Source organism: Calypte anna, chromosome 5, assembly GCF_003957555.1.
Source record: "Calypte anna isolate BGI_N300 chromosome 5, bCalAnn1_v1.p, whole genome shotgun sequence".
Classification (NCBI taxonomy): Eukaryota; Metazoa; Chordata; class Aves; order Apodiformes; family Trochilidae; genus Calypte; species Calypte anna.
Window position 1 is genome coordinate 3,936,213 of NC_044250.1, and position 27,187 is coordinate 3,963,399.

At 39.4% G+C, this 27,187-nt stretch overlaps 1 protein-coding gene across 1 annotated transcript in view; it reads left to right on the plus strand.

Moving 5' to 3' along the window:
- The window catches only part of NELL1 (neural EGFL like 1), a 229,156-nt gene that overhangs the window by 19,858 nt on the left and 182,111 nt on the right, over positions 1-27,187 (plus strand). Inside the window, exons 3-4 of the mRNA XM_030451154.1 lie at positions 1,539-1,689; positions 13,406-13,576. Coding sequence (XP_030307014.1) covers positions 1,539-1,689; positions 13,406-13,576 — 322 coding nt within the window. The remainder of the gene's footprint in view (positions 1-1,538; positions 1,690-13,405; positions 13,577-27,187) is intronic.

Here is a 27,187-nt window from a genome sequence, read left to right on the forward strand (position 1 = left end):
ATTCCGTTTTCTGATGGCAGTGGAAATGATTTCTGTATTTTGAAGCTTTATCCTCTGCTATGATAAAAGTGACAATGGACAGACAACTTGATGCTGTAAAATGGGCGTTATATTTATTTATCAGGTGAATCTGAGCCTCTGGCAAAGATTTTTTTTTTTAAATGATGGCTGGTGATTTTTGATGTTTAATTTGCAGACTTTTCAGAGTGAGCTTTTTCAAGTGCAAGTGTGTTAGGCATTCTGTGTGTAGGCTTATTTGAAGGGCTTTAAGCTGCACAGGAAAAAAAATGGGATGCTCAATTACAAAACATGCTTCAACACTTTTTGCCTTGGAGTTTAGTTTCAGTCCATGGCATTCCCTCAGTAGCTGCATTGCTGTTTCAGGTTGTTTTTCAACCCAGTCTTTCCTCTTTCTGTCTGCAAAGCCTCATTTAATGACACAATGTTATTCTTTTCCTGCAGTGAAATTCTGAATTGTAAATCTCATCACTCCTTTGTTACAGCATTCGTGCTGGGCTGGATTCTCAGGATACAGTAGAGTTATGTGGTTTTCTGCCAGCTGAGATTTTGTGCCAGAATTTCTGGTGTCAGAATAAACCTTTCGAAAGGAAGCACACCAGGCTTCTAATTGGTTGTGACATCCAGGAACCACAAGTGGTACAGGTCTTGCAAATGTGTGACAAAGGCCCAGTGTGAGAGACATGGCAAGGGGTGAGAAGGTGAAATGCCACAGTTTCTCCCTTTTGTCATTAATCATCTTTCAGAGGGATATTCTGTGAATAAAAGGATTAGATAAAAGCAAGTGTGGTGGGAGGTGGCACGTTTGACTCTTAGAACATCAAATGTGAGAAGGCATGCTGCTGCTTGGACATCAGTGGGATTAGTGAGACTGAAATATTTCTGGATATGCCTGGCCAGGCTGTAATTTAATAAATATTGTATGAGCTGTCACGCTTTGCTTGTTCAAACTGAGAAATCCCTGAAATGATAGCGCATTGCAAGCGTGTCTTGTATTTATTTCTTGGGCAGAAGCACAGCTGTGTAGCATTATTAGCAATACTACATCTCTGCCTTGCAGAGTGCAAGGACACGTTGCCCCTGATGTATGATGGGGGAGGTGGTAATGGAATCAGTGGTAAAAACTGAAATTGGAACTTGGTGAATTCTGTTGAGAGAGGCAGTGCCTGAGATTTCTCAGAATTTAGGAGCCTATTTATCTGACTGCAGCACACCTTATTTACAGCAACTTAATCTGCTCACAGCAGACACAAATGGCTCAGCATCCTGTTAAAAATTCTGTCAGAAAATCAGTAGCCTGACCAGTTGTGAACTTGTCAAAGTGACAAGTGGGCATGCTGGCAGAGATGGCATTTGGTTTTTTTCATTGAACAAGTCTAGTGGTTTGGAGCATGGTAGATGACTCTAAGAAATGAAAAATATTGATGGGAAAATGAAAAATGTAATCTGAATCTTTCTGACTTAGCATTTTTACTGGACTGTTATTTCCAATTTGTTTGTTTTTTTTTTTTTTTTCTTAGATATAGAAAGAGAAATCCACGCAGCACCTCATGTGAGTGAGAAGTTAATTCAGCTCTTCCGGAATAAAAGTGAGTTCACATTTCTGGCCACACTGCAACAGAAGGCATCAACTTCTGGAGTTATACTGTCCATCCGAGAGTTAGAGCACAGGTAAGAGGAAATTGTTTGTTTCTCTCCTCTAGCAGTAACAACATAAAAGATACTGAGTGCTCAGAGGTCCTTTTTGACAACCTGTTGGAATGGTAGATGTAAAATCTGACACGTAAGGTGAAGCCTTTCTTCATAGTTTGCCATTTGCTACTTTTTGCTAGTTGTTTTTTGTTATAGGAGGAATGCATTATTTATGTTTCTTGATGAGAGAAATAGATGAACTTGAATGGAAGGACCAAATCTAGTAGTGTTGTATAGACATAATCACATCAGAAGTTATCATACAAAGATGATAAATAAGTCTTTGTTAATATTTTATCTTGTTGAATCAGCTTCTTAATGATGATAAAGACTTTGTTTTCATGATCCAAATGTATTAAAATACAGCTTGGAAAATGGAAAGCTTAATTAACACAAATTGAGTCTAGTTGAACAATCTGATAGTATGTGCATACTGTGTACATAGTTATCTGGAATACAATGGTAAATCTGGAGATCATGACTTTTTCCTAAATTCTAGATAATAATGTAATATGGGTTGGACACACATGTTACCTGGGGATGCAGAAACTGTTTTCTTTCCTGGAGAATGATGTTTGCCACTTCTTATTAGAGGATCTTTGTGAGCTGTTTTGCTCACAGCCTTTGACTCTTCAGTCTACCACAACTGGAAAAGGCCACCAAGATATTTCAAATCCCACTCACAATTAATCCTCATTTCAGCAGTGATTTAATACAGCTTCATCCAGATTTGTCTGCCTGCAGTCACCATTGCCTCTGTGCTGTTCACTCTTGCTGGGATGGAGTTATATTGATGGTTTCTTCCCAGTGCTGGCCAAGAGCAGTATCTGGACAAAAGTGTCAGGGGTGCTCAGGTACCCAGGCTGGCATTCTTAGAAATACTGCTTTCACCAAAGGAACTGCCTATGGTTTCCTTACTATTTTGGGGCACCAGATAAAAGCATGTAGATGCTGTAACATATTTTTTTGTACTGTGAAAATTTTGCCCCCTCCCCAGACCCATAATCTCATCCTTTGTCTATAAAAATAATGAATTACAGTGCATGGGAAAGGAAAGCATTTGTGTACTTCTAATGCATTCTTAGGGTTTTGGAAACTATGGATAAGACACCTGGAAAAGAGTGGCAAACATTCTTTTGGTGGGTGGTCACCCCACTAACTAGCTATAATTATAACAATTGCAAATAATTTCTCACCTAAACTTTTAATAATGACCTCTTAATTACCAGGGGTGTTCTGGAAAATAGCCACCACTGAACCATTACTCATGTGTAAGCTTTGTAGGACTATGGTATCAGGAAGTATTGAGTCCAGAATGATTTTTCTGCTCATGTACAACTCTGAACCTCCTCAAGTCAGATGAGCAGCACAACTACACATCACCTGGGATTTTGGTACTTATCTGAAAGGAAATAGTCTTTACAGTATGTTAGACATAAAATGACAGCTGTCCACCAAGCTGCCATCTGCTATGGGAGGTAATAACTCTGGGTCAGGTTTTCAAATGTTTCATCAGCCAAATTCTCTTTGATTTTTGGAAAGTAACCTGTTGGGTATTCAATTGCTCTGTAACAATCTGCCTCCTAAGAAAGATTTTCTTCTTAACCACTGGTTTATTTTTGTGGAAAGCAAAGAAATTAGGCATTGTAATGCAAAATATGCAAAAGCAAGCTAGTAAACATAGGAGTCATTACCCATGAATTATCCATAAGAAATAGGGCAATACCCTTATTGACCTTCTCTTTAAGGCCTCATTTTATGCATTTTTCAAGGTCCTTGAGTCTTGTGTGTTGTTCTTCCCTTCCCCCTACACCTTCCTTAAAGAAGTCATTTTTACTTTCATTAATCTTCCCAGTTACTGAAGAGGCAGGATGAAAACCAACTGTTTTGTGAAATGCTGAGTTCCCTCTTCCTCCCTACTGGTTTGTGTGTGTCCCCAGTCTGTCTTCTCTGCTTGCTGTTTAGTAGTACTAACTTTTTATCCATGTGTTATATTTCTTTCTGAAGAGTGTTTCAAACTAGGAAATCCCACCATGATAGAACTAGGCCAAACATAAGACTAAAGTTTCTAAGATTTTCTTACAAGGAGCACAAAAACCTTATTTTTTCCTAAGTTTTATCTGCCCCACTGTATATTTGGAAATTTACAAAGTAATCAAAATGCTATAGTGAAATGGATTTATTGAATGAAGAACTTGACCCTGAAGTATGTAAAAGCAAGCCACGCTGATATAAATATTCCGGGGAATTCTGATTAATATGTTAGTCTCATAGTGAGAGATTTCCATTCCTAGCTAGTCAGATTTGGAGAAGGGAGGGAAAACAGGAATGGGACTTTCAAGTACATTGTTTTTTATTTCCCTTCAGTTACATTATGAAGAATTTCAGAGACTGAGGGGTTACAGAAACCTGGATGCTCACAGGCTACCAGGCCAAAATACATTTAATTAAAAACACAAAAGAGTAACATGCTAATTAAATTAAACACTGGAACCTAATTAATGAAAAGAAACTTAAGCATGTGACTTCTGACCCTAGTTGTAAACCTGAAAGATTGCATTTACTTCATGCTACATCTTAGATTATTCTCTACAAGATGTTTATGTGTATACTGGATTCTGAGATGCCTGGTATTAAAAAAGGGAAACAAAACCTCTGCCAATGTATCTATTAACCTTTTGCTTTTAGGGTATTTATTAGCATTGATATGTAGAGTTGCTAAACTGGAAAGTTGTACAGAAAATACAAAGGTCCAGACTTAATTCCATCTATCTGAATGAGGTGATTTGAAATAGTGAGGCATCTACACACTTCTTTTTTTTTTTTTTTTTTAATTCAGTAGTGCAACAGGCAGATGAGCTGTCAGTTTTTTTATTTTCTTCCCAAAAGATCTTCAGAGATGCAAATAGAATTGGGCCCACCTACTTCTGTGCTGGGGTTGAAGCATTCAAAAGAGAAAAGTGAAGAAGAACTGTTATATTCTCTACATCTTCCACTGATTTAAGTGTTGAGAAATAAGAGTTACTGCCTGAGTAGCTATCCTGCATCTTGCAGCTCCCTGCTGAAAGCAGGTGTTTTATGTACACCAGGCTGACAATTGTCTCTCTGAAGCATTAGCATGCTGCTGATAACCAGCTGCTGAAACACACTGATTGGACCTTGCTGGCAATTGGAGCAGGATGGCTGACAGTTTGAAACTCTTTAAAGCTGAATTTGGACAATGCAGAAATGTTGTGGTCAGCCAGGAACAGGATGTGTGGGTCCCCCAGGAGTCTTCTCCAATATGCTGAGTTATTCTGTGTGCTTGTTTTATGACTCTCTGGCATCGACAAAGCACAAAAAGGTCTCAAACTTAGGCTGAAGGCAACTTCCTGAATCTCTGTCCACTGAATTTTGGCTGCTCATGAAGAGCAACCTCCCAGTTAATAAGGGGATTAGATGCTGACAACATGTCACTCATAGATGGTCATTTGCTTCACTGAACATTAGGCTGGGTGATGTCTGGTTTTTATTTTTTGTTTGGATTTTAGTAATGAAGCCCAATGTACTTTTCTTCCACTAGTGCTGCCTTCTGGAAGGCAGGAGGGTCACAGTGTCTGCCCTGATGATTGCTGCCTGTGGAAAGCTGCCAGCACTCAAGTGGCTGGGGAGAGGGGAGGAGACCTGCAGAGCCAGCAGACAGAGAGCAGCAGGGAGCAGACATGCGGCTGGGTCTTGAGTGTGGAAAGCAGATTTCTTTTTTCTGTGTTGTTTTTGTTTTTGTTTTTGTTTTTTTGGTTTTTTTTGTTTTGTTTTTTTTGTTTTTTTTTCCCCTTGGGAATCTACCAGAAGTATGTGGAATTTCTCATAAGAAATCATTGAAAAGTTGCTTAATTTCAGAACAAAATCACAGGGAAGAACCTTCCTTGTAAGGACACAGCCATTAGGGTAGTTTGTTCTCAAATATTGTAGTTTGACTCAGGTGGTTAGTTTAAAAGGCTATGTTGTCCTCTTTTGTTTTGCTAAAATCTGGTATTTAGGGACTGTGGATCTGGGGATTCTCTGAGCTGAGTTCTTATTGAAGAAATGAGCATGAGGGGGGGAGTATTCCTTTGGTTACAGTTCTGCTGGGTGCTCTCTTGTCACACTGGCAGCTCCAGACTTCTGCATCCCCACAATAATCCCTGAGCTAATGCCAGCTCAGAGTCTTGGGTTAGCCTTAAAAAATCAACAGCCCCCATTCAGAAACTCCTCATATAAGAATTCTATGTGCACTGCAAATTGCCCACTGGTGCACTGAGAAAGTTAACAGTTGCTCAAATTTCTGGCTGGTGAGCCCTTCAAGTACTTCTTCAGAGTGTAAATATGAATTGTGTTCCTTGCTAGAGTTACAGAGATAGTGAGAGTAAAAGGTGAGTTGTTTTTTTGGAGTGGAGATATGTAAAGAAATGATTCTTTTCTTCTGTCATGTCATTCTTCTGTCAGAGTAGTTCATTGGGTTGATGTGCATTATTGCAACCAAATAAAATGTTGCAAAAAATGAAGTAGGACTAAAGACAGGACAGCAAGACTGTCTCTGTTAGAAGGGGTTACACTAGACTGCATACCTTATTTTGAGATCAGCCACTGCTTTTTATGAGGGAATAAAATTAAACCTATTATTTGGCCACTTCTTATGGATACACACCTGTAGTCCTGTAGTAGACACGTCTGTTCTCAAAGATTTTTGTAACTATATGTGTATAAAGACAGTTTTTTTTGTGTGTGATTTTATTTTTTTAAAGTTGTATCAGCTAAGGATTTGTGATTTCACCTTACTTCAAATAATGGAACCTCTTCTGTCCTGCTGCCTGTGCTAGCTCTGAAGCCTGCTGAGGTGCTATACTATTTTTTGGTGCAATGTGCTACTACCTACTTGGTTTACTATGAGTAGAGGAGAAACCATCTCTTTCAAACAGGCAGGTAGCAGACACAGTCAAGATAGATTTTTTTAGATATAAAATGGAAGCAAAAATGCTTAAGGTCAACCCTTACCAACACATGCTGAGAAAATGAACAGCTGCTTTGTACCAGCTCTGACTCCAGCTGTCTTTTAGCTGACAGGCAGATGTTGGGGTTACCTTTTTTCTTTATCTGATCAAAGGAGAAAGTGAATTTGTATTGGGATGACCCTTGCCCAGTTGCAGCTACACAAATGCATATATTGAGCATCATAAATGCTTAATGCCTTGCAGCTTGCATGCCCAGCTGCTATGTAGATGGTTTCTAGAACAAGAAACAAAATGTTTATTACACAAATATCAGTGTGGGGGATTTTGTTGCTAAAAGTTGCAGTCTAGGCTGACAGAGCATGATTGCTGTTGCCTCGGAGTGGTCTGAATGGACAAACAAAGTTGTAGAATTGATTGGATTCAGTCCCTTTTGTTTTAAATAAAAGGATACAAATATAGAAAGAATCCTGAATAAGTAGCCAACAGTACACTGAATAGTAAGGCTTTTACTTTAGAGGTTTGAAATAATTTAGTAATATGTTTTGTCTTATTTTGGATTTCCTTGTGTAGAAGAAATACTTTTGGAATACCATAGGTGATGATAGAGGCTTTGTCATGCAACATGTGGGATTCAGTGTTTGCATTTTCTCTTGCAGAAAGTTAATCTGACTTTTCAACAAGGTATCTTCATTATCACAGATGCCTTTCCATTCACAACACATTTTGTGCTACCTGATGTCAGACTGATTTTGCTCATAAGCTTTAATGGTGTCAGTGTGTAATCTCTGCCCCAGTGCCAAGTCTTTAATGCCACATAAGTGAAGATTTGCCATGTATGTTTTGCTTCCCAGTCACTCCATATTTAACTTAGCTGTAAAAAGTATCTTTGTGTGGTTTGGAAGAGGACTAGATCAACTAGATCAGTACACTTGAGCATGTAAGACCATTTCTTCAAAATGCAGTGTTTGACATTGTGTAATGCTTCAGAGCTTGGGATCTTCCCCTGCTGCTTTAGAGTAACCAGAATGCAAGAACAGTGCCTGTGGAAGTGACTGAAATATTTACCTTGACAGCTGTAACTTGTTCCAGCTTTGCAGCCATACAGAACCCTGGTGACAACTGGAAGTTGAGTTTTTACTTCTGTTTGAAGTCAGCTGCCTCCCTCATTTCAGAGGCACTGCTTTTCCTCTCTCTGTCTTCCTTAACAGTGATGATGGTCATGGGCTTGTGCCTGCCACCTTCTCTGCAGCCTGGTGCACCCAGTGCATGCTCTTGCCCTGCCTTGCTTCCCACTGGGAAGTGCTGGAACAAGATCTCAGTTTCTTGCATGTTGCTGTCCAGGCTGAGCCACTTTGCAGCACAATGAAAATAACAACGTGCTGAGCATCACACTGTGCACACAGATCCAGTCAGTGGTGAGGAAAAGTGAAGGGCCAAAAGTGCAGTGATCTGTAATTTGTCATGGAATCTCTGTAGATCAAAAATACTGAAATCTGTGTGGTGGTGGATGCAGATTTCATAGAATCATTGAGTGGTTTGGGTTGGAAGGGACCTTAGACATCATCTAGCTCCAAATCCCCTGCCATGGGAAGACATTTCCCACTTTGCACTAGACCAGGTTGCTCCAACATCCATCCATCCATCCTGGCCTTGAACACTTCCAGGGAGGGGGATCTACAGCTTCCATGGCCAATCTGTTCCGTGGCCACACTGACATCTGTTCTAGTGTTTTGCTACCCTCTTCATGAAGAATTTCTTCCTAATGTCTAGTCTAAATCTCCCCTACTTGAGTTTAAAGCCATTATTCCTCCTCCTGTCACTATGTGCCCTTGCAAAACGTTGGCTGGATTTCTCTGTATACATCCATTAATGTTTCTGCAAAAATGTTAAAGCAGAGTCTTGCCTGAAGCCATTTTTATCCCTAAACATCATTAAATGTTCTGATAGTCTACTTCACACGATGCTATTGTAAAATGAAAAAGCTATATGAACAAGCAATCCCAAATAGGCAAATTTGTGCAGAAGTTTTCCAGCCTTCTAGCTGATGGCTACAAATGGGCTGGTTTCTGAACTTTCCATGAATTTGCTTAGCTACAAGAACCATATAATAAATTGTTCCTTTACCAGACTGTCAGAACTTTCCAGAAACTTCTGCTCAATCACAGCATTATTCTTACTGTGGCAGGGAATTTTTTTCCAGCAGTTGAGAGGTTTCACACTGAAGTGTTGTTGCAGCCTGGAGAAGGTGAACAGTGCTTCCATCCTTGAACTCCCATGGTTTTGTGACCGTCTCCCACAAAGAGGTTAAGCAGATGCAGGAGTGTTTTGACTAGATGGCAACCCCAAGTTTGTACATATTCCCAGGGACACCATCTGTGCCTCCTGCCTTGCCCTGGGACATCTGTTCAGTAGCACTAAGAGCATCTGCCATAAGTGATGGTGCTGCTCCTTGAAAGAGGCTGTGGGGCTTTATTTGGCATTTGAGCAGGGATGATGGAAGTTGTAAAGCCAAGAAGAATAACTCTGCTTTATTTATGTTTGAATATGAAAAAGGGGAAGATTTCCAGAATTGAATGCAGCAAGTAATGAATAGATTTAATGCAGATGGTGGATTAAGCCAACTCACCTTATAGAAATACTTTGCTTTTTCTTCTTCAGGCATCTTACATGTTCTTATTTCATTTTGTTGGCCATTAAATTCACCACAGCTGTTTCCAACTTATAGTATACTTTTAATCACCTTCCTTCTGATATGGAAATGAAATAATGTCACATGTACAGGTAAATAATCACTATAGTTGTGACTAAAAGAAGTAAATTATCATTAAGGGTCACTGAGTCAGGTTCTATCCTTTCATAACAATATTTGTGTGTGAAGTACATAGGAATTGCAAAAGTTGCCAGTATTGTAAAGCATTTTGAGTTGATTGTGGAATAATATTGTCTTCTAAACCCCATTGCATGATCTTAAAATATCTTTTCTGATGTGCATAAAATGAATCTGGATTTAGCAACATTTTTGTCCTCTTCCACATTAGAATTTGAATGAGAGGCTGTGTACAGACCTATAAAAAGCATTTGAATTCTATAATTGTATAAAAAGTCAGCAGTAGTTTACACATTTAGCAGAAATGGGGATTCTAGTAGTGGGAAAAATTTCAGCCAAGGTCATATTGTATTGCTGTTCCATAAGCAGAGAGCTTTCTAAATACACATTCTGAGAATTTATTCTGTGAAAATGCATGTTACTTTTGATCACACTAGTCTGAAAAAATACAGAAAAAATAGATAATCCTCTTGGAGGAATAACAAATACAACAATCTGTCACTTGGAGCTCCCAAGTTGACAAGTACATTACTGTCTCTCACCTCTCAGTTGGAAAAGGTCTTGAGGAGGGTAGCAGGGGGGTAACTACAGCAGCAAGTTGACAACACTGGCTTCATGCAGAAGTGATGCAGAAGCAGAACCAATTGTGATACTTGGTGATCTCTCTTGGGTTTTTGATATGAATCTCATGGTCACACTGAAACTTCACACATGCCTGCTGATGATACAACCAGTCAGGTGGTCCCTTAGGCTGCAATCCTTTGAGGAACCCGGATTTGTTCTGTTCCTGTGTTTATTCTTCTTGCAAAATACTGGGAAGTACCTATAAAAGGACCCAGCTGTTGGAAATGAGTTCCTTTTCTTGTCTCTTGGATGGTAGTTTCTGTTAATTTCCCACTGTTGTTTACTGGTTGGATTTTAGTATATAAAACTTATGCAATGGCATTTCAAGTTGAAGATGAGATAGATAATTAAAAAAACCCTGTTTATTTTCCCTAGGTTTACTAATTATTTTCTCACAGGTTGATGATTTCTTGCCTAAGCTGATGTTATTCCACTCATTTGTCTTCCATTTCACAATGTACACCTTGGAACTTGAGCACAGGGCAGGTGTATTCATTTCCAGGAGTGAGTGGCCTTTATGTCCTTGATTTTGATGAGGCTTTCCTTTAGAGTCTGGTAGGAGGTTGAAAGAAAAGTTGCTGTTTGCTATTGAGAAAGCTACTTGCACGTGAATTATGTTCTGGTAAAGACAAGTACAAATTCTGAACTGTGAACGTGGTGTAATATCTGTAGTCAAGATCTCAGTGTGAATTTCTACATCTTCTAAAAAAAAAATCAATGCAAGAATGTTGATTTACATTGCCTTGTGTTTTTTAAATACTTGAGATGTATGTTGGGCTAATCCAGCCCGTTTCTGCTCTTGGGATTTTGTTGCCTGTTGGTTACTGACGTTTGTAACTGCTTTTGATTTGCACTCCTTAAAAGGTCCTGAGAAATGGGCAGAATTTAGCTGCTGTCATTCTCCTTTCTTGTCACTGACAAGGTAGAAGGTGATGCTTTATACAATTCCGTGGCACTAAGTGCATTAGGTGTACATAAACAAAAACATTAGCACAGGCTTATACAGTAGATTTTAATTAGTCACTCTGTATCATACTCATTAGTCTGGAGATTGACAACAAACTCAGTGTGTAAGCAACAAGCTGGTTTTAGTCCTGACACTAAAGCTTGTCAGATGAGAAACTGCATTGCTTTGCAATTCCCCATGCTGCTCAAATAATAGAGCAGAGGGGTGATTAAGTGCAGTATCTGACTTACCTTTCCAATGCTGGACTGTTGCCTTTTTATTAAAAAAACAAAATGTGTAGGTAGTGATTAGATCTGTGGCTATCTGAGATTATGAAGAATGAGTGCAGGACATGATGTTTTTTTCTGTGATAGGATTTTGTCCTGCTCTCTGACTCTTCAGCTTCTGTGATCAGCCATGTAAATATATATATTCTTATACAAATACTTTGTGTGTGATAGAGATACTAGAATGTGATGTAGATCTCCCTCATTTCTTTGAAGTTTTCTGCCTCACTGCTGTTTATCTGAACGAGAGGGAAATAAAGTCTCTAATGACTTCCTTTTGAGCTTTGACAGCAGATGGCAATTATGAAACATTTAACTTTTTTTAAAGTATGACTTCACTGACAGTACTTGTCCTAGTGCTTTCCTGGCTTGAAAATTCCAGCAGCAGTAAGTTTTCTATATTGACATTTCTCTTACTGAGCATCAAAATAAAATAAAATCTTCTCAAAATTTCTTAGGGCTGTACTCTAGGTATTTTAATGGGTGGCAGTGGTGGTCAGTAATCACCATTCTGCTCTCCTGCTTAGAAAACTCCTGTTTCCCTGCCCTCCTTGAGCCTCTAGCTGCATAAAGTACTCAGTTCCTTTGCAACAGCAGCATTTTTTTTCCCATTCTGTACTCCATGTAATTGTATGGACAACTGCTATGTTTTCATTCTGCTTTGGTATTACCTTTCTCTGTGGCTGTTTTTAATTTGCCACCCGAGTCTTTGATTTGGGTGACCTGATAATGCTCCTATGTGGAAAAAAAAACCAAACCTAATGGCAAAGCATGGGCAGGATGGAGGAGGGATTGAGTTTCTCTTTTGGTCAAGATTCATTGTTTTAGTGTTTCTCTTCTTGGTCTGTTATGATCTTTTGCACAAGTTCCCAGATAGTGTTTTCTCTCAGTAATTTTCTCTCAAAGAACTCCATTTTTCAGTTTTTATGTTCTAAAAAGTCTCCCCTTGACTGGTAAAAGATATTCTTGATGAAGTGCCCACACCTCATGCAACACTTGTGCACGTTGGCTGTTGGGGTCTGAGTGAAGCTGAGAAGTGTAAAAGGCTTCTGAAGTGAAAATTGGCACCTGGGTATTTGTTGCCTGTATGTTGCACTTATTTCTTTTTGGAAATGGATTTCACTACCTTAAATTAGCATCTTCTAGCTGCCAGGTTCAATTGACATTGTCTAGTAGGGAAAAACATGACACTGGAGGTAGAAGTGAGTAGGGACTAGGTAGGAAACCTACCATCTGCACTTAGTTGTTAGAGGTATTTCTACTATAAAAAGTGGTCTGCATCTCATCTTTTCTATATTCAGGGCTTCATTTTAACAGGAAAAAGACAGCCTTGATTTGATACACTGTCCTACTACCTATACGGACAATATTCACCCTAAAAACTAATTGGCTCCCTCCCATCATGAAGCCATTTCATAGCCATACTTTGTTTTCCTGTGGCTGTCCTCTGGTGACAGCTGGCTTAGGGATTTGATTGTGCCAGGTGTTGAGACACCTCATCTAGCCAGAAGGTTTTGTTCCCTTGTAAAGCTGAACAATTACAGCTGTAACAATAAAAGTCAGAAAATGAGTTAAGTACTTTTGCATGCAGGGGAAGCTTAAAAATAAACAGGTTCTTAAAAAGTGGATTTGCAAACAGTAGATACAGATTTAATGCTCACTTGGGGCTTTAATATCTTTTTGTTTCCTCATTGGTAATGGTATGTACAGTCCTTTATTTCTTCTTTTTTTACAAGTCCAGCATTCATACAAAACATTTTGTGGAAAAGAACAAGGATCATTTTCTTGTAGTTTAGCCTGTTCTGCGGGCACAAAGAAGACTTTCCAAGACTATCAAATGGTGGTTTTCCATAACTGGTATTGCTATTTCTGTAACACACTGAATGTGTAACCTTGTGTCTCTCTCAAAAAGTAACCAGTAACTAATCCATGCTGAGTAACCTCTTTAGTTTGTGACCTTGTCTATGAATTAAGAAGAAAGGTACAAAAGCAACAAGTATACAAAAACTTGCAACTGATTTTTTCTCTGTTTTAAATACAGCTATTTTGAGCTGGAGAGCAGTGGCCTTCGGGATGAGATCAGGTACCACTACAGGTTCAATGGGAAGTCAAGAACAGAGGTGTTCCCGTACCGTCTGGCAGATGGACAGTGGCATAAGATTGCTGTGTCACTTAGTGCATCCCACCTTCTGCTCCATGTGGACTGCAACAGGTAAGAAAATATGTTCAGTAATCCATATTTCTTTAAAAATGTTGTCTACTTACACAAGGGAATAAAATTGGAGAAGGAGAATTAAAAAAAAAAATATAGAATATCTCGTTTTGAAAAGCATGGTAAGCTGCCATGGGATAGAAAAGGAAAACAAAGCATTAGAATGAAACAATTCATTGTGATTATGAACAAATGTGGAAAAGGTTGATTGCTGACTAGGGAGTATTAAGTGTATCTCTGTAGTTCAGGCACTACCTGATGTTATGTTTGACTGTGATTGCACTTAAGTGTGATAGATTGCAGTGCAGTCTGAACTGCTTCACTCAGCATACCTGAAAACTTGTAGACAGATTTGTCAGAGGCATTTTAATTTTATTTTACATAATCAAGCAATGCACTTTTTACTGATTTGCCACCCACTGCCCTACTTTGAAACTTCTGAGAAACCTGGAATCTTGTTTTTGCATGTCTGGAACTGATGCTTTTTATTTTCTGAAGGGCATTCTGTCTGTCATTGCACTTTTTTTCCCTTTAAAAGTTGTGAAGACTGCAAGATGGCAGATTGTCAGGATTTCAAGGAATAAAAAGCACCAAACCTAGAATCTCTTTTCCCTTGGGACTTAATCTCACAGTGTATTGAAGACTTCAGCTTTTTCTAACTTAGTGGTTGATGAGGAAACTCAGACAACTTGAAATTGGGACCTTCAGAAAAGTCTTTAGGAGCGAGGAAAATGAACCACTGCTTCAGTATTCTCTTGCACTGAAATGAATATAAAATAGCCTTTGACTTCAGTGAGAGGACCAGCATATGCATTTTGGAACTGAGGCACTTAAATGCATACAGTGATGGTTGCAGATTTTTTATTTTTTTTCTGAAGTCCTCATTTTGTTCAGGTGTGTTCCCATTGAAACATTTGAAGTAGTTTAAACTTTGACCAAAGTAATAATGAGACAGCTCTGAGAAGAATGTTACAACCATTTTCTGCAACTGCATTTTATTGCATGCTGGCAATACTAGAAGAAACTTGCTTATTGAATCCTTTTATTTGGGCCCTACAAGCAATTAAATGCTTAGAGGCATGCAGGCACGAAATGTGCAGTTTGTAAAGATAGTTTTCATTTCAGTAATCTGATTTATTTATCCTACCATTATTTGTTACTGTTATTTTTTTTTTTTTGCTTACAACAGTAAACTGTTTTGTTTGCTTATTGCTGTACTGCCTTTTGGGGCATGTTCATCATTATCTTCTCTGTTGTGTGTGTGTGGTTTTTGGTAATTTGGTTTTGTTTGTTTGGGTTTTTTTTGGTTTTTTTTTTTTATTGTGAACAGCAATTGTATTTTAGGATGAGCCTAAAGAAGAGATTGTTTTGCTAGCTGCTTCCTTGCACACAATGTGCAAAGAAGACAACACAAAAAGCCTGCCTGGTGCAGAATTTTGTCCAGGGACAAGAAAGCTTCACAGAGTCAGGTTGTGACCTGGTTTTCTTCGCAGCAACAGGCAGACAGAGAGAAAATACAATTACAGAATGTGCTTTTCTATGAGGTGATAAAGGTGTGCAGCCATCTCTGTCAGGTAGTCCTAAGCAGGGCTGATCCATCTAAGAATGTCTTTTAAGGTGATACATCTCAGTGCTGCTTCCAGCATAAATCCCTACCAAATACCTCTTATTTGGCTGTGAATCTGTAGTACTTTATGACAACTCCTGTGGAAAAACTAAAGGGAATAGTTTTGAAACCATGACTTAAGGGCAGATCATAGTAGAAGTCTAAATTAAAAAAGAAAAATTTTAGGTTCCTGACTCAGCTGTAGCATCTCTGTTCAATAGAGAATTTTTTTGATTGTTTGTGTAATAGTTTCCTTTAACATATCTTAACCTGCTACATCTTTTTCATCTTTGCACCAGCATTTACTCATGATGCTAGAATAAATGTCAAAAAATGTGAAAATGAAGAGCAAGCCAATGAGGGGAGTTTCTGAGCACTTCAACCTAATTTTGCTATAGGATTTGTATTGATACCCAGAGCTACTCTAAGGCCTCCAGAAACTTCAGTGGATGAGAAATCATTGGAGAGGAAACTTTAAATTTGTAAACAGATAATTGAATCTACTTTTATTCTTCCCAGCCTTATCACCCACATTATTCTGATTTGTAAAATTGCTTTGACATTTGGTGCTTGATTGTCTTTTGGATTCAGTTCAAAGTTGACTTTGTTTTTCAGACCCGGATAGGTTAGGGAAAAGTACTTGAGAACTGGTAAAAGCCTTTAGTGCTTTTAAGAGTCATCTGTAAAACAGTGTAATTGCCTCTGTTCTGATGAGATGTAATATGGTGGGGAAGGCAGATGTATCAAAGGAGGAATGTTTGCCCAAGTACATGTCCTTTTGAAATCAGCTCCTACTGCATCTTGCTTGCTCTTTTTGATGCCCCTTCAAGAACAGGGAGTAAGAATTGGAGTAGCTGAGTTGGATGCTGGAGCTTGGAGCTGCTGACACAGGAAGAGACATGAGAGTTGAGACAAAAACCCCTTGGATGCCACAGGACTCTTTTCAGGGACTTGGAGAGCCTTTGTGCTCCAAGCCAGAGATACAGCTCAGGCAGCTGGCAGACTAAGCAGCGGGTGTACTTGCTGGCATGCTTTTAACATTCTGTTAAGGTTCTGAAAGCTTAGAAAAACAAAATGACTGTATTAATTATGAATGAACAACTGATTCACAAGTAAAACCTGTGCTGGAAGTAACATGGAAATTACAGGCCAGCTGTTAACCCAGCACTGCCAAGTCTAAACCATGTCCCTGAGAACCACACCCACATGTCTTTTAAATGCCTCTGGGGATGGTGACTCCACCACTTCCCTGGGCAGCCTGTTCCAATGCTTGGGAAACCTTTCAGTGAAGAAATTTTCCCTAATATCTCATGCAAACCTTCCCACTATTTCTGATGAAGGCCAGGATGCTCATATTCAGCCAGCTGTCAACCAACACCCCCAGGTTCTTTTCCTCTGGGCAGCTTTCCAGCCACCCTTCCCCAAGTCTGTAGCATTGCCTGGGGTTGTTGTGACCCAAGTGCAAGATCTGGCACTTGGCCTTGTTGAACCTCGTACAGTTGGCCTTGGCCCATCAATCCAGATTGTCAAGATCCCTCTGCAGAGCTTTCCTACCCTCAGGCAGATGAATTCTCCCTCTCAGCTTGGTGTCAGCTGCACACTTACTGTCACTCAATCCCATCATCTAGATTCTTGATGAAGATACTAAAGAGAACTGGCCCCTAGATCATCTTGTGATCATCTGCCACCTGGATTTAACTCCATTCACCACAGGTATGCTGCTGGTGATTTCCTCACACCTCCAATACTGATCCCATTAGTGGTGAACAAATCTTCCTTGAAAATATTGGTTATGTGCAGCATCTGTGTAACCCCCTACAAGAGCAACACCCCAGAAAAAATGTTACATTTAATAATGCTAAGAGAAGAGTGAAGGAATAGCATGGAGTCTACAACTTAAGAGATGGCAGAAATTGTATCAAGTGGTATTTATTGACAGTTTATTTAATAAATAGGAATTCCAGATTGTTCTTAGTATGGCTGCTTAAAGTGGAAAAGTAAGTTTGAAGGCTACATGCTTAATATTTCTGGTTTATTTCCCATTATTGTATTCTCATATTGCTACAAAGGTATTCACCTGTTCAGACAGCATCACTATTCCTTTACTTGAACTCTGTCTGCAGGTGCCAAAGAGAGAAAGGCTTTTTGCTGCAAAATTTAATGCTTTCCAGTTAAAACATGTGCTGGAGTGCCTTTTACTATGAATACAGCTTGTGGTTTTGATGGATACTCTGAGCTTTTTGATGGAAGGGGTTGGTAAGAGCATAAGAGAATAGATTATAAAACTGGAGCAGGCTAGGAAGTAGTCTCCCACTGCAAAAACATGTTGTCTGCTTCTTTTATGTTTCTCCTGATAGAACAGAGCATTAGGGAATAAAAAATGCATGAGCAGTGAGAACTTTTTAATTGGAAAAATAAATAAATTAAAGCAACATAATCCAAATAAGGGGATCCAAGACCCCTGAGTTCTTATAAATATATTCTGGCTGCCAACCTGAGGTTTTCAGCTAATCTAAACAAAGTCCTGTGACTTTAATTAAAATGTAATAAACTTACATCCCTTAACCTTCTTTATCTGAAGAGGGATTTACTGCTTTACTTACTGTAAAACACTTTCTCTTGAGAGAGAAGATAGAGTGGTGGCAGTGTTTTGCAGTTAGAGAATTTACTCTCAACATATGATTTTGTGACCCAGATAGCTCCTCTGCTCTGCAAGCTGTAGCAGAAGCTATCAGAGAAATGGCTCCTTGGGTAGAGTGCCATAACTGTGCATTAGAGGGGCACCAAACTTCAGATCTCTGTGGTATGGTGGACTGGAAGTTAATTTTCACCTACCTATTGTCCCTTTTGTTTGACAGAAAGGCTATAAACTTCTTAGCACAAAAGAGATCTCCAGCTGGCATACCATGTCAGCTGCTGTCAAGCCTGTAGCATTGCAGTTATTTAGTTAAGCTGCCAGGAAATGTTTAGGATGCATTCAGCAATTATTTATTGAGGACAAAATGTTGCTTTTGAAGAAGACTTTTTAATAACCAGGGTTCTTCATTGAATGGTTATTGCACCAGCAGAATAATAACATGACCAAAAGCTGAATGATGGTGAGTCTTAGCCCAGTGAAAATTTATTTTTTCCATCCTAGATGAATCACTTGAACTTTTTTTGTATATTGCATTATTAGAATTGAGAAAAGGCCATGAGTATTTATGAAGGTGCCAAAAAAGTTCAATAGAAATCAAATTACTATAATCCATACCCATGTCTGGCTTTGATCCTTCAACCACCCCTAGAAGGCAGCAGCCACTTACAGTCAGTCCATGTACCTGGGACACTGCTGCAGCAGAGGGGTCTCATGTGGCTCCTGCTCAGAGTGGAGCTGATGTTTGCTTTGGTTTCTTTTTGGAGCTGATCCAGGTCTGGCTGTCAGCAACTGAAGAGGAGAAGTCATCCTCCTCTGGGGGTTCAGCTCAGGGTCTGGAATGGGAGGTTGTGGCAGTCACTTGATTTATAGGGTTGTGTGGAGACAGAGTTTGGGAACTGCAGAGCACACTGACTGCTGAATATAGACTTAAGTGTTCATTATTTGTTTGGAATTTGGGACTTGAAGTGCTTTCTGGTGAGCTGAAGATGTTGACAGACAGACAGATAACTGCACCAGGGCAAGTATGTTTAACCACTGGCATCTTTCATTCCTTGTATTTGTATGCTGTGGGTGTGGCAGAGCAAGAATGGATAATGCTAGAGGAAATAATCTTAAATCAAGGCTGGTAAGCCTCAAATAACTTCATTATTTCCTAAGGTGTATGAAGAAGTTCATTATCCTATTCTCAAATATTTTTGCATTGGTCCAATATACACAGTTTTTTTGGTTGTTTGATTTTTCTAAGTGTCAAAGCAATAAACCCTTAAATTGGAGTGATTTACTTACGAGAGCATTCTCTGAAAATTTAACCTGAGTAGTTTGAAATATGTCTGGATATTTGTTTCCATGGAATTTTTTTCAGCAGAAATCTCCTGTTACTTGGTTCTGTTTCTTTTCATTTGTTGGAGTGCTGATGGGGCTCATAGGACAAAGAGGTGATCATTTGAGAATCAACCAGAGACAGCAAGGATTTTATTTTCCGTTTAGATTATAGAAACAATTACCTTGCTCTAGCCAAGCAGATTAACCAAAATCCAAACCATAGATGAAGTGTTCCATTTGAAGTGGTTAGCTACACTGTGGAGTTTAGAACTGGAAATCACATAGGGTAATACAAGAGCTGAATTGAAAAATAGTAGTATAATTTTAGTTAAATACGTCTTATAAAGGCATTGGGCCTTTGCCAAAGAGCAGATGAGAACCACTCTGAACTACTCAGAAGCTGACTTGAAATCTGAGTACAGCAAATAGTAGAGAGTCTTTCCAAATGATCTGAAACCTCATGAGTGCCATGAAGCATGAGAAGATAACTGAGCAAACAGTTGAGACCAGCCCAGTTTTTGAAGTGAATTACTACTTGGGGAATCTTTCTCTGGAACAGCAATAACTCCCAAAAGGTAATTACATTTGGAAATCCCATCTTGACAATCCTCAAGTTGACTGTAGGGAGGTGGAGACTGATGGCATTTGTCACTACCCAAAACCTCACAGTCTCCATCATTGCAGCACTTGGTGACAGAGCAAAAGGCAACACTGGAATTGCAGACAGTGGTGCAGGAGCCTTCACTTTGATCCTTGGGTGTGGGGAGCTGGGAACATGTGATGTGCTCAGAAGTTGAAGGTCTCAAGGCTTTGGAAACCATGTGAGTGTGGCTGTTGTGGCTCTGGGGTGTTAGAAGTGGCAGCAGCAGCAGTGTAGTGTCCTCTTACTTTGTGCCATGCAGTGCCATGTGGTGTATTCAGAGCCTTAGCTGTGTGTGGGAAAGCTCTGTCCAAGCCTTTATGATGTTTGGATGGTCCTGCAGAGTTGTATGGGGATCAAGTGGGCTCAGGACTTGCAACTCACAGCTGAGTTTCTGGTTCTGTGCTGTGGGGTGAGGGCTGCTCTACAAATGTGCAAATGTGCACTCCAGACAGGTAGTTTTGAGAGGTGAGGAAGTATGTCATTGCTACACAGATAAGTGTTTAGTAAGCTGGTTGTTGGTTTTCGGATAATCTCTGTTGCTTCTGGTTTAACTATTTCTGTGGTAGTAAGAACCATTTTTGTGATCTGAATTACCAGTGTTAGCATACATTGAAGGAACAGTAAGGTGAAAGATGATAGTTTGATCCTCAACATAGAAGTTGAGGTATCATGCAATTACCAGTCCTAATAAATATTTTAATATCTCTTACCAGTCAGTAATGAAAGAATTGGCAGAAACTGTGTTACTTAACTGAGCTGCAGTTTTAGTGGCATTCCCTTCAGCATGCCAGAAGTGAAAGCAAATGACTAGCACCCTGCCAAGGTGTGCAACTTGGGAAGACTTCTTCAGCCTTAGGTGAATCTTTGTCACACCAGCCACTTACCTTAAACTCAACTGAAAGATGTTCTGAGCATTTTCCCAGGGGTGAACTCCTGGCCTCAGTGAAGGTTGCAGTGAAACTCTCATTGACTTCAGCTGAGTCACACTTTCACCTCCGGAGCATGTCAGAGGTTGTGAGAAAGGAGGTCCAAACCTGAGTGCTGTCCCTGGAGAGTGCTTTTCTGTCTGCCTGCCTGGCAGTTTCCATCAAAACTTAATTTAAAAAGCAATATAATGGCTTGCTCTATGTTTACTGTATGTTTCATACATCTCAGTCATGGCCAGTTAGTTATTACAGAAAGAGTGCAATGTTGTCTTGCAAACCACCAAGGCTCAAATGGGCATTTGAAAACTACCCTGGGAAAATGGAGATGTGGATTATCCAATGAACTTGTGGGACTGGGAACAAGGAATGAATCTGCCCTCTGTGGTCCTATGGAGACGGCTGCTAATGGTGTGGAGTGGCAGCTCTGGGAGAGCCCAGCACCATCTCACAGTACTTAAGAAAGCATTAATGGGAGGGCTTTGGATGGAAGGTGGTAGCTAAGGCAGGGTGTTAACAAGCAAAGCCTGTGGTCCTCAGCCTGCAGTTGCCTTCAGTCACAAAAGGTAATTGGCTTCTGGAATATGGATGAGATTATTCTATGATTATACACAAATCATTTAGTGATGACATGTGCCCCTTAATGAGACAGTCCTGTGACAAGTTACACTGGGAGGCAATTAACTTCTCAGCAGATGATTCTTTGGAGGGGGGGAAAGAAGCTGTTTCATACAAAGGTTGCTAGTGGCTGGCTTCCTTTTAAATTAATTTTTTGTGGCAGTGTAGAAAGGAGTTGAAATCGAAAGCCTGATTCCTCTTGCTGTCACACCAGTTTTGTTGTGCTAGGTAAAGTGGCTTCTGGGGTTGGGAGTAGCATGAGACAGAAAAGAGGAAGGCTGCACATATTTTGTGAAGAAGGGCTGGTTCTAAGCTGTGAGTTTACTGTCCTGTAAGTTTTGCTGTAAATGTCAGCTGCAAAGATGTGTGAGCTGCAGATCTTGGGGCAGGGACATTCGTGTCCCCGTGTAATGCAGGCAGAGGTAACAGAAGCAAAGATTCAGCACTGCCAGATTGAATTCAACAAATGTCTTGTGGCAAACACCAACAGTAATCCTAGTGGGTTTTTTTGTTCCTGTTTTTTTGTTTTGGTTTTTTTTCCCCATGAGAAAATGGAGATTTTCCATGTAACCATGGTTTTGTAACCATGGTTTTACCTCTTTACCAAAATTCTCTTTAATTCATAGGAGTTGTTGATTTTTATAAGGCAAGTCAGTGTATGTAGTCTCCTCCCTCAGCACTTAGGGTGCTTTGGATTCTGACACCACCTGTCAGGAGCACCAAGACTGCTGTTGTGGTTTTTGTGCTTCCTCACAGTGGGATGAGGAACAGAATCAGCAAGTTGAAAGTGAGGAGAGGGGAAAAAGTGACCTGAGATAAAGACAGTTTAAGAGGTAAAGCAAAAGCTGTGTACACAAGCAAAGCAAAATTGGGAATTAATTTATTTCCCATCAGCCCACAGGTGTTTAGCTATTTCCAAGCAAACGGAGCTTTATCTCATGTAACAGAAACTTGGGAAGCCAAATGCCTTGTCTCCAGATGTCCCCATTTTTCTTCCTTCCCCCAGCATGGATTGCTGAGCATGGGGTAGCTCTTAGGTCAGTGGGAATCAGCTGTCCTGGCTGTACCCCCTCCCAGCTTCTTGTGTACCCCCAGACCACTTGCAACCTAAAAACCAGAAACAGTTGGACACTGTGTGAGCACTGCTCAGCATTAGCTGAAACACAGGTGTGTGTAAGCAACAGTGTTTTGGTCACAAGTCCAGAACACAGCCCCAGATGAGCTCCTTTGATGAAAATTAACTCGCAGTTAAAAGCAGAGCAGTTGCCAAAGGTGAAATGTGCAATAACCACCTGGGTATCACACTAGCTGGCTTGTTACTGAAAATTCTGTATTTTTGTTGGAAAAACATATGGATAGTGTGTGTGCAGTAAAGTGCAAAGTGCTCTGGCTACATTTACATGTAAGATACAATTGCCCTCATTCTCGTCACGATTTTTTTTCCAAAACTCTTGAAAATCTGAAGCAAATGGCCAAGTTTCTCTTTCTGCCTTGAGTTTGATTCATACTATTTTCTGTGTTACTTGTTCCTTCAGGAGTGCTGTGTTTGTTAGCTGGAGATAGTCAAACACTGCAGCCTTGTAGATAGGCTGTTAGCCATTCTTAAGACTGTTATCATCAGGAACCAATTATATCTCTCCTGTCATTTGCAAGGTAAAGTTAATAACACTGACCTTGTCTGTAAAGGTTTTTGGATTCACCTCCAGATTACCAGGTGAAAGACCATGCATGTGTAGTACTCTGAGAAAGGCAGATTTCTGCCCCTCACGTAGCTGGTGTCCTTTAGTGAGTCCAGTCCTTTACTTTGAATCAGTAAAAATGGTTGGTTTTAGTTTAATGTCAAAATATTTTGTCAATAAGTCTGCAGAAAACTGAACAGCCTAATGTGTTGTGTAAAGATAACCCCACATGGGCAGGTAGTATCTCTGAATTTACCTTTATGCAGTTGATGTGTGAAGAATAAACCCTCAAACCTGACAGCAAAATGTACTTTCTAATAATCTCTGTTTGCATTTGCTTAATTTTCTCCTCTTAGAGTGTCTTGAAAATTAGTTTGTATTTCTCTTGAATGAAAAAAAAAAGATTTATCGCATTTTATTTAGATATATTTTTATTTTAAAATTTATTTTTGTAGTTGAGATATTAAACTGAGAAGTAGATCTCATTCATCTCCCTGATTAGGAAAAGAATTGAAATTTTTTGGGTGTCAGTTTAAAGTGAACTTCAAAACCAAGCATGTGATCTTGAGTCTTTTACTTAATATATACTATTACTGGGCAGCTCCTATTTTTTCTCTCAGAGCTTAACAGCAACTTTTGATTAAATAGTTGCAGTTACTATTGTATATTCAAAATTTAATAACAAAAGGCTTCCCTCAAAACCTGAGATTTTAATCTAAATTGCTTTCCTCTCTTAAGAGATTGTGAACTCCTATGTTAGAGCAGAGGGAGATAGCACAAAAAAAAAAAAAAAAACCCAAACAGAATTTCCCTTGGGAAGATTATTTTTCTGAAACAGAACACTGGAAACTGAATGAATAATTCAGCTCAAGTTGCTCCAGAACTGAATGCATGTCAAATAATGCATCCGATCTGTAAACTCTATCAAGAAAATCCAATCATGTTGGCATTGACACATTTTCATTGGGAAGCATATAGAAAACAGGTTGAAAGAGAAAACTGTAATGATATCCTTGTATTCCTTTTCAAAATCAGTTCTTAATCCCTTCAGAAGAATAGATAAAATGCCAATATTGTACCTTAAAGCTAAGGACTGATTTAATCATCAGTTTCTTTACATAGTTGGGGTTCAGAAAGCATGAAACTTTCTGAAGCAGATGATTATTTTTTTTCCAATGTGCTGTGTGATGAAGCCTGACTTTGTCTTTATCAGATGTACAGAGGTTTTGCAGCCTCAGCTGGAGGTGGTAACAATGATCAAGGCAGTCAATACCTCTGTGTGTTAGATTAGGAGAGACTGATTCAAAACATGGGGAGGAACCTCTTCTGACTTTGTAGTACAGAAGTTGTGAGTGCCATGAACAGGATGATATTTTGTGTGTCTTCTCCACTCCCTTCTGTTGACAAAAGGACCTGAGGATCCAGATGGAAGTATAGAGGGTAGTGAATGGGTGCAAGAGAAGGTCAGTTTTGAGGATCAGGTTTTGAATTGCAAAAACCTGGTTTGCTAATCCATCCTGATGCCAGCAGGGGCTTCTGTGCAGTCATCGGAGGGGCCTTCAGAGAGGGATTAATTTACTCTAAGATGAATCACACCCTAGAAACACTTTTCTATTCATTAAATAAGCATCTCTGGAGGACTAGCTCTACTGTAGGTGTAACTTCTAGGACCATCTAAACTTGGGTGCAATGAATTCAACATCTGCTCATTAAATGAACATTTATAGCTTCATGAGAGCGTGGAAGCCATATCAGGAACAAAAAAATCTTGGATTAAGAGGGATGAGGAGATGAAGATCCTAATGTACCTCAGCCACAGAAATATTTAGATGGCAGCTATTTGTTTCTTAATTGAATTGCTAATAAAAGAAGTATTTCTAGTTCATATCTAGCCCACAGATTTGAGAAAGAGTGGTCCCATTTTTAAAAGCCTATTCATGTTTTAGACCTGAAAGAATTTGGAGCTGTCATGATTTGGTGTTCTGCTTTGTAGTTGAAGTTGTAGCTTGTTTTATTGTTCAAAATTTTAGGAAGATGCATCTTCTGAACACTCCATGTTGGCTGATGTATTCTAATGCAAACAGACACAAATTTTATTTCTATGTACTGATAAATATTTCAGCTATTTCTAAAATGCTTCTGGCATGGCAAATGTTGTATGGATGAAGTACAGCTATTTCTCCACGGAAGTTGAATTACTCTTCAAGTATTAACTTATGTTTTTTTTAAAGTTGCATGTAAGAAATATTTTTTCCCTGCAAGAGACATTCCATATCTATTTTCTTCCAGATGGAAAACCCAAACTTCAGTCATGCCCAGTCTAGTGGCTTAAATCAGAGGCAGTGTCCCTCCCTGGCTCAGTCTTTGTCATCCTGGCTGATCAGTGTCTCTGAATTTCAGTTTATTTTGCCAGAACATTGTGAAGGTGATAAAATAATTTTAGTTTGCATGCATGGAAGGGACCTGTCTCCTTGCTCAACAGAGCTTGATTTCTAGAGAGGTTCTTTCTCTATGCAGAGAAAACTCTGTGTGTGTGTATTTGCATGCAAATATTTTAGATACCCTTCCTTTCAGGAATCCACTGATTATCTTATAGATTTTCTGTTTTCTGTATTTTGTATTCATTTTCTCACAGACACCTGCTTGGAATGTGTCCTTGAAAAAGGTGTTTCTGAGGATTGCGTAAGAATACTTAATAAAACAAAAGTGTGCAGCTAGGGTAGAGGTATAAGTACAAAACACAAGGCTATAATGAGTCTCTGTCAATTAACAAGTGTTTTTCTTGCTACATTTAGTTAATGGATCCGTGGCTGCTGAATGTATTCTGAGCATGAATGTTCCAAGAAAGAGGAACTGGTTCACAGTTTTACTACTAAGTTTATAGCTTAGCTCCTTTGAAATACATGAGCATAAAGTAGGGAAAAATCAAGCTATCTCCTGGACAGTGAATGCAGTAATTATAAATCTGAAAGTCTGAAGCATGGAGTAGAGCTTCCATTAACCCAGAGACCTGGGTCTCCTCATGCTGGAGGGGCTGTAGAGCCTGCAGCAATTTTAGGTACCACAGTTCCCTGGAGTCTTCTTTCTAAGCATTCCTCTTGTCAAGTGTGTTGAGCATTTCTCTGTGTGGGTGCCAAAGCCAAATGTTTTGGCAACTGATCTCCAAGGAGCTCTAGACCAGCACTTCACAAACTGGAAATGTAGTGGATGTAATTTAGCTATTCATGTGCCAAATACAGAGTATTTGTCAAGTGTGGAGAAAGCCACAGAAGGTGGCACACCTCAGCCCAGAAAATCAAGCAAGAAATGAGAATGATGTCTTAATGGGGCTGTAAAAAAGAAGGATCCTTCTGTGTCTATTCAGCAACAGTAGTTTTTCTGCTTGAAAATCACCTCTTCAAAAAGAAAACCAATCCAGGAAAAAGAGCGGAACAAGGGCTTTTCCCACTTCACAAGCGATAGTTATAACAGAATTTCACCTTTAAGCAGTAACTTTTGTCATTATGCATTAAAATGTTTGTGCTTTATGGGTTTGTTTCAGGGTAGAAATGCACTGAAAAATCACCTGAACCATCAGTAACATCTGAGAGATTTATAAGTGGGTAATCCTAATGTGTAGGTGCAAACCTGTGCCCAACTACTTAGCCAAGTGCTTCTTCTGAACAGGGAGCCTTTGACACTCATCGAAGTCTCTTCCAGTCCAGAAAATCTGCTTAGGTACTGTAAGCTGCAGTGCTTACAATGTCCTTTTGACTTACAACATGAAGTGGCAGGCAGGAGATGTGCCCAGTTCCTGGTTTTACTGCAGCTGCACATCAGTCAGCTCTGCTGGCTATCACCTGCCCATGCCTATGGCTGGTGGTTCTCTGTTCACTGAGATCTAAAAAATCTGTGTTTTCATCTTTATTAAATGCACTGAGTGGGAATTAGGAATGATGTTGTGTTTCTTGGCTTATATTGATTCAGTGTAGCTTGTCTTTATGTAGTTGTTCTGCCTTTGTGTAACCACTTCCAGTCTCGCTGGAGAAGTCTCTTGGATTTTATTTGCATCACTCTCCCCTTTCTTCAGGAGTTGTAGAGCTCTTGTTTGGGTTTTTGTTTGAAATTTAATTCTTTTTCATTGGATAAATACTATATGGTGAACCATATTCCTTGTGATTCCTTTTATCTTTTTTTTTTCT